The sequence below is a fragment of the Garra rufa genome, chromosome 17 (genome assembly GCF_049309525.1).
Source record: "Garra rufa chromosome 17, GarRuf1.0, whole genome shotgun sequence".
Lineage (NCBI taxonomy): Eukaryota > Metazoa > Chordata > Actinopteri > Cypriniformes > Cyprinidae > Garra > Garra rufa.
The window spans coordinates 36,194,262-36,208,877 of record NC_133377.1 but is presented as its reverse complement, the minus strand read 5'-3'; the positions used below and the strand labels follow the sequence as shown (position 1 = coordinate 36,208,877).

The 14,616-nt window shown below is 33.5% G+C and overlaps 1 protein-coding gene across 1 annotated transcript in view; it reads right to left on the bottom strand.

Annotated features, from left to right (window-relative positions):
* The window catches only part of fam135b (family with sequence similarity 135 member B), an 82,224-nt gene that overhangs the window by 58,192 nt on the left and 9,416 nt on the right, over nucleotides 1–14,616 (bottom strand). Inside the window, exon 2 of the mRNA XM_073822095.1 lies at nucleotides 6,671–6,750. Within this exon, the coding sequence (XP_073678196.1) occupies nucleotides 6,671–6,750 (80 nt within the window). The remainder of the gene's footprint in view (nucleotides 1–6,670; nucleotides 6,751–14,616) is intronic.

Sequence of the window (14,616 nt, the reverse complement as noted above, 5' to 3'; positions counted from 1 at the left end):
ACAATCCAACAACAGTTTGGTGAAGAACAATGCATTTTCCAGCACGATGGAGCACCGTGCCATAAGGCAAAAGTGATAACTAAGTGGCTCTGGGACCAAAACGTTGAAATTTTGGGTCCATGGCCTGGAAACTCCCCAGATCTTAATCCCATTGAGAACTTGTGGTCAATCCTCAAGAGGCGGGTGGACAAACAAAAACCCACTAATTCTGACAAACTCCAAGAAGTGATTATGAAAGAATGGGTTGCTATCAGTCAGGATTTGGCCCAGAAGTTGATTGAGAGCATGCCCAGTCGAATTGCAGAGGTCCTGAAAAAGAAGGGCCAACACTGCAAATAATGTAGTGTAATTGTGTAATTGTCGATAAAAGCCTTTGAAACGTATGAAGTGCTTGTAATTATATTTCAGTACATCACAGAAACAACTGAAACATAGATCTAAAAGCAGTTTAGCAGCAAAGTTTGTGAAAACTAATATTTGTGTCATTCTCAAAACTTTTGGCCACGACTGTATATACTTTTTAACCTCAAATGCTCTATCTTGTCTAGCTCTGCGTGTACTCTGTGTATTCCTGTTCAAGACAGGTAGGGTATGTCCCAAAACTCTCATCACATTTTCTCCTCCAACTCTAAAACCGTCCTACATCGCTGCAGAAGTACCGACCCAGTGTTTATGAAGTGAACGTGCAAAGATCAAATGCCCTTTACAAAAAAAGGTAAAACGGCGTTTTTGAATTTAGAGGAGAAAATTAAATGGAAGTTTTGAAACATACCCTAACTGTCTTGAACTGGAATACACAGTTCACGCAGAGCTAGACAAGATGAACATTTGAGGTAAAAAAAAAATATATATGTAATTATTTTTTAGGAAATAACCTGTTGTTTTGCTAGATACGACCCTTCTTCCTTAGCTGGGATCATTCAAAGCCCTTTGAAGCTGCATTTAAACTGCATTTAAAAGTTCAAACTCGCGGACACCATAGAAGTCCATTATATGGAGAGAAATCCTGAAATGTTTTCCTCAAAAATATAATTTCTTTACGACTGAAGAAAGAAAAACATGGATAACAAGGGGGTGAGTAAATTATCTGATTTTTTTTTATTCTGTGAACTTCGACTTTAAGGTTTTTAAGAAAAACATTGCAGGATGTAGTGGACTTTAATTGGAATCAACAGGTTTAAGGTGCAAATTGAAGTTTCAATGCAGCTTCAAAGGGCTCTACACAATCCCAGCCGAGGAATAAGGGTCTTATGTAGCGAAATTATCATTCATTTTCTAAAAATATTAAAATTTATATACTTTTTAACCATAAATGACCACTACTGTAGCTCAACCTGCACTTAATGTAATCTCACACTTGACGTAGGCGGAAGTACTGACCAATTACCTGACCAGAAATGGTAAGAACAAACACAAATGTTGTCAAGATTCTTGCCCTGGAAATTCTGGTGCAGTTTGGCCAACCACAAAACATCTTTTGACAATAGATGTCAAATACTTATTTTGTGAACAGATTAAATTTCTTTCAGAATGTTTTAAAATAGCTACTGTTGTATGTAGTTTTTCACATAAACTACAGAAAGTTTCTTTAATTTTTTTCAACATTGAAATTCGCTGGATCTCTAACTGCTTTTTATTTGTCTTTTTGGTTCTTTTGTGTTTCCATTATTCAAAAAGTCTTTTTGTGGTTTAAAGCTGAAAGGAATCTGGAACAACATATCAGTGGGTACATTAGAGAATTTTTATATTTGTGGAGCTTTTGTATCTGGTTGTGTTCTAGTGTAGATACTGATGCAACGCTTGTCATAAATATACTTGTTCTTTTGTATAAAAGCGCCTTCTAAATGAAAAGTGGGTATTTTTTGTTTTCAACTTCAATTCAGTTTATTGTAACATGTAGTTCACATCTACTTTTATCAAGCACATACCGTTAGGATGCCGTTTGATGAACACAATAATGGATAGTGGATCAGAACAGCGTGTTTCTGATGAACGACTCAGAGAAACTGAACAGAAGGAACTGTTTCTGCAGCTGTCTGATTGCAGTATGGAAATTCACAGCACTGCACTGCAATATCACATGTTGTACAGTCGGAATTAGCATTTTAGCTCATGTCTATTGCTCATATGATGTGACATATGATTCAAACCTACAATATTATTCCGGCTGTTAACAGCAGAGATTTTTATATGCTGTAGTGGGCAGCACTGCTGAAACATACAGAAATGACTAATACAAAGAGGGAAACGGGTCAGAATGAGGAAGAACTTGCAATGCACAACGCAATGTAGATTTTGGTTGCACTCATGTACTATTTTAACCGTTCAAGTTATAAGAGGGCACAAAGACACTGAAACACTTCAGTTTAGTCAGCTATCCAGCTGTCTGGATGGCATTTTGAAACTCAAAATGAAATCCCATAAGAGCCAGAATGGCTGACAGATCCAAAATGGCCGCTGATGCCAGTGAGCCTACAAGTTTGAGTCAGAACGCTGTTGGCGTTCAGTCAAACGAGCAGCGCCAAGACTCAATGTCAGACAGAGGCCACAGGGTTTCTACTGCCAAACACACACACATATAACTCTTCAATGAAGAGATTAGGATAAGATAGCCAAAGAAAACTGCTGTGTTATCTCATATGACTAACTGAAGCAAAATGAGCAACTGAATGAATAGGAAATGCTTCATTTATTACTGTCCTACACTCTTAAAAATAAAGGTGCTTTAAAAATGTATTTTCACGGCGATGCCATAGATGAACCATTCAATCAATGTTCTTTAAAAAAAAAACATCTCTTTCTTACCTTTTTTTAATCTGAAGATCCTTCTTTCGCCACAAAGAACCTTTTGTGAAACAGAAAGGTTCTTCAGATGTTAAAGGGTCTTTATGGAACCATTTAGACAAAAAATGTTCTTCTATGGCATCGTGAAGCACTTTTATTTTTGAAGAGTGTAGTTGGATCAATGTAAAATGGACATGACAAAAAGCTTTAATTGCTTATGGTTATTTTTTGTTTTGTTTTGGGTCAGTAAGATTTTATTATTTATATTTTTATATATATTTTTTAAAGAAACAATACTTTTATTTAGCAAGTATGCATTAAATTGATCAAAAGTGACTGATATGAAAGTAGACTTTCATATTCTTATATTTCAGTAAAAAAAATAAATATATAATTATAATTGTTTCCATAAAAATATTAAAGGAGTAGTCAGAACGAAAATGTACAGATAATGTACTCACCCCCTTGTCATCCAAGGTGTTCATGTCTTTCGTTCTTCAGTCGTAAGAAAATTATTTTTTTGAGGAAAACATTTCAGGATTTCTCTCCATATAATGGACTTCTATGGTGCCCCCGAGTTTGAACTTCCAAAATGCAGCTTCAAATGGCTCAAACGATCACATCTGAGGAAAGAAGTGTCTTATCTAGCAAAACGATTGCTTATTTTTTTTTTTTTTTTTTTTATTACAATTTATATACTTTTTAACCTCAAATGCTCGTCTTTTGTAGCTCTGTGTGTACTCTGTGTAGAGATAAAAAGTATATAAATACTTTAAAATAACCGATCGTTTCACTAGATAAGACCCTTCTTCCTTGGCTGGGATCATTTAGAGCCCTTTAAGGCTACGTTTAAACTGCATTTTGGAACTTCAAACTCGGGGGCACCATAGAAGTCCATTATATGGAGAGAAATCCTAAAATGTTTTCCTCAAAAAACATAATTTCTTTATGACTGAAGAAAGAAAGACATGGACATCTTGGATGACAAGGGGGTGAGTACATTATCTATAAATTTTTGTTCTGAAAGTGAACTACTTCTTTAAGCAGAACAACTGTTTACAACATCATTAATAATAAGAAATGTTCCATGAACAGCAAATTAGCATATTAGAACTATTTCTGAAGAATCATGTGACACCGAAGACTGAGGTAGATGCTGAAAATTCAGCTTTGCATCACATGAATAAATTACATTTTAAAATGTATTAAAATAGAAAACAGCTGTTTTAGATTGTAATAATATTTCACAATATTGCTGTTTTTATTGAATTGTTAAATAAATAAATGCAGCTTTGGTGAACATAAGAGGCTTGATGACCCCAAACTTCTAAACAGTAGTGTATGTAATGTGACTTTTTTCATTTAGAAACACTAGAATTACAAGCCAAGTCTATGCATCAGCAAAAAAAAAAAAAAAAAAAATAAGACCGCAAACATCCAACAACAAACTTCTTGTCAGTTCCTCGCACATAAACAGAAGATGAAAGTTTGCCCAGAAGCTCATTATGGTGAAGTAATGTCAGTCAGACAGAAGTATTTGATCTGGAATCACACGATTCAGAATATCTGAGGCCTTATCTGAATAAACCTGTGTCACATTCAGAAGCATGCTAACTGTGAATGCAAAATGTGAACTAATCTGCAATCCCATGGGTGAATATGAGTGAGTGATTCATTCTCAAAATTGTGTGTGGTAAGATATTATACACATGGTTTCTTCACAGTATAGTGTTAAAGAAGATTTTATAAGGGGCTTTTCTGTGTGTTTTTTTAAAAATAGTTATTTTGGATCTTTTGAACATGGTCTTAAACAGGTGTTATAACAGCAGTGTGTACACTGATAATTGTGTATGTGCAGGTAACCTGTGTGTGTGAGACCAAAGAAGCCGTCAGTGTTGTGAAAACAGACTATATTTTCACCTGACACAACGTGACCTGCGGAAACATGGCGCCCGTGTCCCTGACTGCCATCAGATGGCCATAAAACTCAAGCAGCCGGTAGATTACTGTTTTGAGCACAGAGTGTGTGAGAAGAATATAAGTTAGACACAGAACATGACACAGGTAAATTACATACACTGTGTATGTTTGTAATCAAGGGGTCGTAGAAAACCATGAGAAAATGTCTTTAATCATACAGAAAAAGTATACCTATATAAATGTAATTTGATAGAATAAGCCATGAGAGACCATGTGTTAGAGATTTTATTATGCTGTAAAGGTGATGCATATTAGAAAATGGCAACAAACAGTAAAAGTAAACTTTTTTGATGATTAATAATTATTCCATATGCAAAATGGTTTTGTTATATAGTTTGTAGGTGATATTGTAGACATTTATTTAAATATATGAAATGTTAAAATAATAACATTATATTATTTAAAATATAAAAAATATTTTAAACACATTAATAAATTATAACATTTAAAAAAATTAATATTTTAAATGATTTAAATGTAAAATATAACTTTTTTTGTATATTGTACACATTGTATATATGCACACTTTTTTTGATTCAGCTTTACATGACAAGAATAAATTATTTATTTTAAATTATATATTTTAAAGTATATTCAAATATAAAAGTTATTTTAAAATGTCATAACATTACAACGTTTCTGATCAATGCAGGCTTGATGAGCAGAGAAGTTAAAAATTAAATGTAAAAACAAGATTTTAAAAGTCAAAATCAAGCATTTCAACTTTGTAATGAACTCATTTATTTTAGTAATAATTTAATAATAATACAGTGTTAAACAAATCAAGAATTAGTTCACGATTGATCATTTTTCTAAACTCTAAAAGCCTTATATCTACAGTGCCTTGCGAAAGTATTTATAACCCTTCATTTTTTTGTTTTATGTTGCTACCTTATGTTAAACTGCTTTAAATCACTTTTTTTCCCCACATCAGTCTACATTTTATACACCATAATGACAAAGCACAAAACAGATTTGCAAATTTATTCAAATAAAACACTGAAATAAATACATTGCATAAGTATTCATACCCTCAACTCAGTACTTAGTTGGGTATGATGTCTTTTTAGGTATGATGCGGCAAGATTTGCACATCTGCATTTGGCAATTATGTTCTGCCATTTCAGTTTTGAAAAAGTTGTTACAAACCTGTTTTGTGCTTTGTCATTATGGTGTATGGAGTGTAGATTGATGTGGTAGAAAAAGTCATTTAAAGCAGTTTAACATAAGGCTGCAATACTTTCGTAAGGCACTGTAGATGGTAAATTCTAGAGACTTTATCTCTGTATCTGTCTCTGTCCTCTAAAGGCTGTGTTTTTGTCTCAGAAAGACCTATCTGTGTTTAAGTGGTTTACTCTGCACATTTATTTTTAACAGCGGGAGCGGAGACAGTGAGGGAAATCCTCCCAAAAGCTTCTGGGAAAGAGTCCTCGAATACTTACACTCATCTGATAGGCTGCACTATCATCCTGTTTCCAGCAAAACAAGGTAAAAAGGCTGAATAATTGTAAGCAAAATTAAGTTCTCACAAACAAATGTGTTGTGCATAATAACAGGAGCATTGCTAACAGCAAGCGATTTAATGTTCGACAGTAATTGTCTCCGAAACTGTTGTTTCGGAAGTTTAGTTAGTTTCAGAAGTGCTGCTTTAATGTGCCTTTAAAGGGAATGAATGAGATGCGGCCCCCTGAGAGAGTTTAGCATGCTGACAATCTAAAATCCTATCTCAGATGATGAATCTCGAATCTAAACCACCACCACAAAAAATATTAAATCTAATAAAAGAAAAGAACGAAGACACTAATGTTGTTTAATGATTAGTTGCATACTTTCTGACATGTTGATGCTGCACACATGGGTTTATGGGGACACTGAGATGAAGAAAGTAAATATGTGAAGTTCTCACCTGTGTATCCAGGTGTTGTGGCAGTGATTCTGTGGGGAACCCGAGGAGACACACGCAGACCTGCCCTCACCTGATAGAAGCTGCAATTCACAGAGAATTGAGTTGTTGTTAGATTTTATTCACAGAAAAACACCAGATTACAACTCAATTGTAAGAACATTTATTATCATACAAGATTAAGCAGTTAAACAACTGAGAAACGGCACAAATTACAGTCAGTTCTGAGAAGAAGAAGGAAAAAAAGTGGTTTTCTGGTGTTAAAATGGTCTATATTAAATGAGAAAACTCCCAACAAGGCAGCCAGCTTCAGGACATTTTGAGTATACCCAACATATGAAAAAATTTGCTGAACGTTTAGCTGAAATTGTAAGATGTATAAACACTAAAGCTGTGTCTTTGCTTTTAACAAACACTATATATAAGTTCTATGAACACAAAACTAATACTTTTACTTCCAGGTAAAATAAGATCTGAGTTCTGAGTTTAAGTTCCAAGTTCAGTGAGTTTTTCTATTTATTAAATCCTCAACACCAAACTTTGAGAATCAAAAAAGAAACATTTCAGACAAAAAAAAAGACGCCTCCAAAAATGTATGGTTTTAGATTAGCCAGTTAATATAGTTTACGTATGAAAAATGTTCCTGTATGTTTAACTTTGAAATTGTAGGATGTATAACAACTAAAATTGGTCTGTGCCATCAGCAAACGCTATGTATAAGTTCTATGAACACAAAACTAATACTTTTACTTCCAAGTAAAATAAGCACCAAGTTGAGGTTCCAAGTTCAGTAAGTTTTTCTATTAATTAGATCCTCAGCACCAAACTTTGACAGTCAAAAAAAGGAACATTTTAGCCAAAAAAACCCTCAAAAAATAGATGGTTTTACAGAAGCCAGTTAAAATAGTTTACATATAAAAAAAGTTGCTGTACATTTAACTTTGAAATTGTAAGATGTATAACAACTAAAGCTGGACTGTGCTTTCAACAAACGCTATATATAAGTTCTATGAACACAAACTTAATACTTTTACTTTCAAGTAAAATAAGCACCAAGTCAAGGTTCCAAGTTCAGTTTTTCTATTAATTAGATTCTCAGCACCAAACTTTGAGAATCAAAAAAGGAACATTTTAGTCAAAAAAAAAAAAAAAAAAAAAACTCCAAAAATTGTTGGTTTTAGAGAAGCCAGTTAAAATAGTTTACATATGACAAAAGTTGTTGTAAGTTTTTAACTTTGAATTTGTAAGATGTATAACAACTAAAGTTGGTCTGTGCTTTAAACAAACGCTATTTTTGTTTCTATGAACTGGTTCAATTCACTAGTTCGTTTGTGTTCGCGCAATGACGAAATGTATTCACAATTATTAAGAGTAGTTCACTTTCAGAACAAAAATTTACAGATAATGTACTCACCCCCTTGTCATCCAAGATGTTCATGTCTTTCTTTCTTCAGTCGTAAAGAAATGGTGTTTTTTGAGGAAAACATTTCAGGATTTCACTCCATATAATGGACTTCTATGGTGCCCCCGAGTTTGAACTTCCAAAATTTAGTTTAAATGCAGCTTCAAAGGGCTCCAAATGATCCCAGCCGAGGAAGAAGGGTTTTATCTAGCGAAACGATGGGTTATTTTCTAAAAACATTTACAATTTATATACTTTTTAATCTCAAACGCTTGTCTTGCCGAGCTAGACAAGACGAGCATTTGAGGTTAAAAAGTATATAAATTTACATTTTTCTTTAGAAAATAACCAATATTTCCTCTGCTGGGATCATTTAGAGCCCTTTGAAGCTGCATTTTGGAAGTTAAAACTCGGGGGCACCATAGAAGTCTATTATGTGGAGAGAAATCCTAAAATGTTTTACTCAAAAAACATTATTTCCTTTTAACTGAAGAAAGAAAGACATGAACATCTTGGATGACAAGGGGGTGAGTACATTATCTGTACATTTTTGTTCTGAAAGTGAACTACTCCTTTAAGGGATATAACAATATCAAAATCTCACAATACAATAATAGACGTGGGAAAAATGAAAATTTTTGTACATTTTAAAGTTAAATTATTCATTATATCTTTTGTGCTCCTTGCTATGCTTTTTGACTCTCTTCTACTAAGGAAAAAAGCCATCTTGGATGACCGGATGGTCAGTAAAATATTTAGTTGAACTATTTTAACTGGCTTCTCTAAAACAAAAGATTCATCAAATCACTCCTCTCACTTCAATGACAGACTTTCCTTAGAGCCAATAGTAGCAGCGCATTCATAAGCCCCGCCCACATGTCGCGCCGGCGCCTCTGCTGCTTTCAGTACAGAGAGGAAGACGGAATTAAATGATACCGCAGCAGGAGCGTTTCTCCAGAATCTGTCTGCATTAAACATTATTCTAACGAGAAATGTGATTGAGTGCACTTGAAAAGCGGAACTTACAGAATCGAGGCGTCAGAGAGATGTTGTCGGAGAGAAAGAGAGGAGTGACGTGAAATTGGAGGAGTGTGATTGGAGCAGATCCCAGTGTTGAAGCCCTGTGATTAATCTTCTTTGTGACAATATATGATTTTATTTTGCTCTGGTGAGTGAATTTTCATATTAATCTAATATCATTTTGAAATGATTCGTTATGAAGCAATTTGAGTAGGCCGTGCGCATACCGCGTGCGTTAAACTAGTTAGCACGTGAGCTAAAGCTATCATGTGTAACAGTGATAAATGGGTCATGAGACGAGACAAAGAGTCATTTATGAGTGTCAACATGTTTATTAACAGTCGAAAAGTTGTATTAATGTGTCGTATTAATAGCGCTGAGCAATGTAGCCAATCACAGACATATCTATTGATTTCTTGAACATCTGTGATTGGCCATTACATTTCAGTTAGTCTGATATAACACTCACCAGTCCTCTCACTGCAAATAAGGGGTTCATTGATCATAAAGGAACTTTGTGAGATCGTGAACTGAAGTAACGCGTTTTAGTGATTATCAAGGAAGGGCTATTTGTTCACTTCTTGGCTAGATATAATTCGCTCATAATCTGAATACAATTTTTTGTTTTTCGTCCTGCTAATGGTCACATAAGGTTACCCTGTACAAACAGCAACATTTCCTGATGGATAAATCTCTCATAAATTAAGGATTCATTTTCGAATGGGAGAAAAATATAATTTCTCAGAACAGATGTTTAAGCAATGCAGAATAATAGATTAATAGATAAATATTTAAATTTTCGTTTTAGAATATTTAAAAAATGTGGTTGCAATTATTTATAAAAGTATAATGACTAGCCTAAATCTCGCAATTATTTCACTGTACATTATTTTACATAATTTTATGATAAAATCTCAGTATGATGTAATGTCCAGATGTCAGACAAAACTCTGCTGACAGGTGTTTTATGTTGAAATGACACAATCAAATTTAAATAAAAAAACTCCTCATGATAAATGTGTGTAGCATTGTTTGCAGTGTTTGGTTCTTTTCAATTTTTTATTAAATATGTTTAGTCCCCTATAAACCTCAAGAACAAGTCAATTCAATTCACTTTTTTTCTTTTAGTTTGCACACTTAACCGGTATTGGGGCTCTTAATTTTGAACTCTCAAAGTGCACTAGGTTAATTTAACTGTAAAATGTACAAAATTGGTTCCTATGAACAAGATCTTCTGCGAGAGTTAGTTTTGTGCCGAAAGTAATCCTTTGGCGAGAATCATCTGTGTTTGTACGTGCTTACATGTGTACAAATGGCAAGCTGCCCTTTTGAACTTTGACCTTTGAACTGTGCTTTGAAACCATGGACTGGCAGGAAAATTCTATTTTTTCTTGTTCTTTTGGACACAAAAATTCCTGATCCTGATACTTCGAACTGGTTTGATTTTTGCTTCTGAAATGAAAAGACTTTTATTTTCGGCCTGGAACTGATCGAACGAGTGTTCAATTCTCGGAACTGAATCATTTGATTTGATTCATTTGATTGTTCTTGCGGTTTCACACTTCCATGGTTTAATATACTCTTGAGTTTTGAAAGGAAAAGTGTTATCTACATCTGTTTTTTAAATTTGAGTTAAAGGACTAGTTCACTTTCAGAACAAAAATGTACAGATAATGTACTCACCCCCTTGTCATCCAAGATGTTCATGTCTTTCTTTCTTCGGTTGTAAGCAAATAGTTTTTTGAGGAAAACATTTCAGGATTTCTCTCCATATAATGGACTTCTATGGTGCCCCCGAGTTTGAACTTCCAAAATGCAGCTTCAAAGGGCTCTTAACAATCACAGCTGAGGAAAGAAGGGTTTTATCTAGCAAAACGATCGGTTATTTTCTAAAAAAGTTAGTAAAAGTTAAAAATTGCAATTTATATACTTAACCTCAAATGCTTGTCTTGTCTAGCTCAGTGTGTACTCTGTGTAGATATTAAAAAGTATATAAATTGTAAATGTTTTTAGAAAATAACTGATTGTTTTGCTAGATACAATCCTTCTTTCTCGACTGGTACTGTTTAGAGTCCTTTGAAGCTGCATTTAAACTGCATTTTGGTAGTCCAAACTCGGGGGCACCATAGAAGTCCATTATATGAAGAGAATGTTTTCCTCAAAAAACAATTTCTTTACGACTGATGAAAGTAAGACAAACATTTTAGATGACAAGGGGGTGAGTACATTATCTGTACATTTTTAAAGTGAACATCCAATTGCAAACCTTTTTTCTTAATTGGGTTATTGAATGTAAAGTTATATTAGAGTCTGCTATTGTGAATTGATTTAAAAGCAGACACTACTGGTTTATTATTATTTTTTTTAGAATTTATTTTATTTTGCCACATTGTGTGAAGAGTACGCAACTTCATCAAACTGAATTAAAGCTGTTGAACTGTTGATTTCTTGGTTCTATAAGAGACAACAGAATATTTTGTGACTATTGTTAAAATCTATTGGCTACTATTAATTGATTAATGTGATTTCCTTACTTGAAACAAACTATAAAGAAAAAATTTTGTAATAAAAAAATAGACCTAAGTTAACAATAGCTCTTAAGTACTTAAGTACATATGTGACCCTGGACCACAAAACCAGTCTTAATTCGTTGGGTTATATTTGTAGCAATAGCCAAAATACATAGTATGGGTCAAAATTATTGATTTTTCTTTTATGCCAAAAATCATTAGGAAATTCAGTAAAGATGATGTTCCATGAAGATTTTTTGTAAAATTCCTACTGTAAACCTATCAAAATGTAATTTTTGATTAGTAATATGCATTGTTAAGAACTTAATTTGGACAACTTTAAAGGTGATTTTCTCAGTATTTTGATTTTTTTTGCACCCTCAGATTTCAGATATTCAAATAGATGTATCTTGGCCAAATATTGTCCTATCCTAACAAACCATTCATCAATAGAAAGCTTATTTATTGAGCTTTCATATGATGTATACATCTCAGTTTTGTAAAATTTAACCTTATGACTGGTTTTGTGCTCCAGGGTCACATATATAATAGCAACGAGGCAATAATAATTAGTTCAAATAAAGTATCAAAAGCAAGTAGTCATATGGTTTTATTGAACAAAACTGTTCATATACATAATGTATTATAAACAGTAAAGCTAATGTACATTATGCATTATAACAAATGCAGAGGGCACCAACAGCCTGACGATTGTTTTTTAAACTTTAATATTTGTTTAATCCTTGTTTAATATTGACTCAGCAAACATTTAATTCAAATGTCCACTTTGATATTTGGCCATTTCTTCATGACAGAAATGCTGCAGGCACTGTAATTTGTTGCTTGGACATCAAAACGTGTAAACTCAGGGCGAGGGTTTAAACTTTTATTTTGAAATCGCAATGAGCAGTTAGCATATAGAGATGTACTGATGTATTCTCCTGTGTTTGTGTAGGGTTATAAATGATATACCTTACAAATCTGATGAAATGGCACACGTTGGGTTCCCAGATAAACGTTATTATAAACCAAAACTCACAATCACATGCAGAGATAGAGTTTGGGATGCTCCACACATGTAAATGATAACAGTTCATTTAGCAACATTTACTGTGAACGGAGCCGATCTGAGACGCACGTAAATAACCTACAAGCATGTAATTAATCAAAGCGCATATTTTAAACCTGCCTCGCATATATATATATATATATATATTTAATTGAATTGTAGCGTTTGCAAAATTTTAGTAGCATTATGCTTTATTTATGCTTTATTTTTTTAATCGAATACTCGAATAGAATCGAGGAATTGTTACAGCCCTATACTAGACATAAAGCTAGTGTGATACGCTAAACACATTATACGCTATACTAGGAAGGTGTAAAGCAATAGTTTCCTCAAAAATAATCATTTATTAATGAATGTTTCTGAAATTTGGTCATTTGTACTTGATATACACCACCAAACATGTTACCTAATAAAAGACTGGCATTTTCTTCCCAGCCATACCGGTAAAGTCCTCTACAAATGTATCTAAATTATTAATCCCTTCAGGACAAAATGGCAATAAATAATGGATATAATGCGTGTTCCTATACCACTTACACTGACCAAGATCAAGATAAACAGCCGTTGATCTGGTCAGTGTGAAATTTTATGCAGTGAATGTCTATTAATTCATAAGTAATGATGGTGATTTAATGTGAGAGCTTAGTCGGCATGTTCAGACAGCCCGGACTCCATCAGGGGAATTGTACAAAGGTCACCTTGGCCAGTGAAGTGACTGCAGTTGCATGTTAAATGTTGAAGCACTTCACAGATCATGCTGCAGCTCCCAGGAGATCCTGAACTAGTCGGGTCATTTTGAGCTCGACAAGGACATCTGCAGTATGTTGACAGTACATGCTAAAATATGTCTACAGCACATGTCAAAAAGATGATAACATCCATGAGCTTCACCATATCTATAGCACATACTAAACATGACTACAAATGTCAACAGACCGTTTGATCACATGCTAAAACGAACTACATGATATGCACTGTAGCATGTTACATCACTGTATAAAATGCTATGATACTCATTCTCTAATATAAAATGTCAGATCACAAAAGGAAGTTATTTCAAACACTCGACTGATGTTAGTTTGGACGCTACAATGCATATGAAATATCACATCTGCTAAAATGTCTGTAGCACATTAAAGATGTATGCAGCACTGCACAGGCTACAAACATCTGAAATGTGTGATATCGTTGCTGAATAAAAAAAAAAAACAGCTTACGGTGATTGTTAGCGTTTAAGTTTTTGTGGTTACCACACTGCTGGAGAGTAGAGCTTGTGGTTAGATTGTAAGATGGTTAGATGATGACTGTTCATTCTGTGAAAATAGCTGTGCTAATGAAAGTGTGGTGGCAAGCAGTAACAAAAAAAGTGTACCTAAAATTAATATAAATGTAGTTTGTGTAAATTATTGTCTTAAAAAATGAGAAATGAGAACAGATAGAATATATTTACTTGGCTAATTTGATTTACAGTGCAAAATCTTGCATAAACTAAGTGAAATTAAAATTATTTTGTAATTTTCACTCAGAAATTGCTTGTAAATTTCACAATTAACTACAAAGAAATGGCAAGTAACAATGAATTAAACACCATTTTAACTTAGAATGGCTGAAATTGTATTATTATTTTTTTACTCAAAAATGCTTAATTGTGAAAAAATGCTATATTGTGTTAATTAATGGAGACAGAATTTTAATTTTTGGGTGAAGTGTCCCTTTAGGAAGACTGTAAAAGTATGTAGGAATATAGTGAGTCATTTGAACTACTTTTATGATACCTGTATGGTGTTTTTGTGTCTTTTTAAAAGCTTGAAAGCTTCAGCTTCAGTTCAATTTAATAGAAAAACTGTTTTAAAATTTCTCTTTTTCTGTTCCACAGAGAAAAAAGGCTTTGGAACAATGTGATGGTGAGTAAATGATAACAGAATTCTTCTCCTCCTTGTGTTTAATT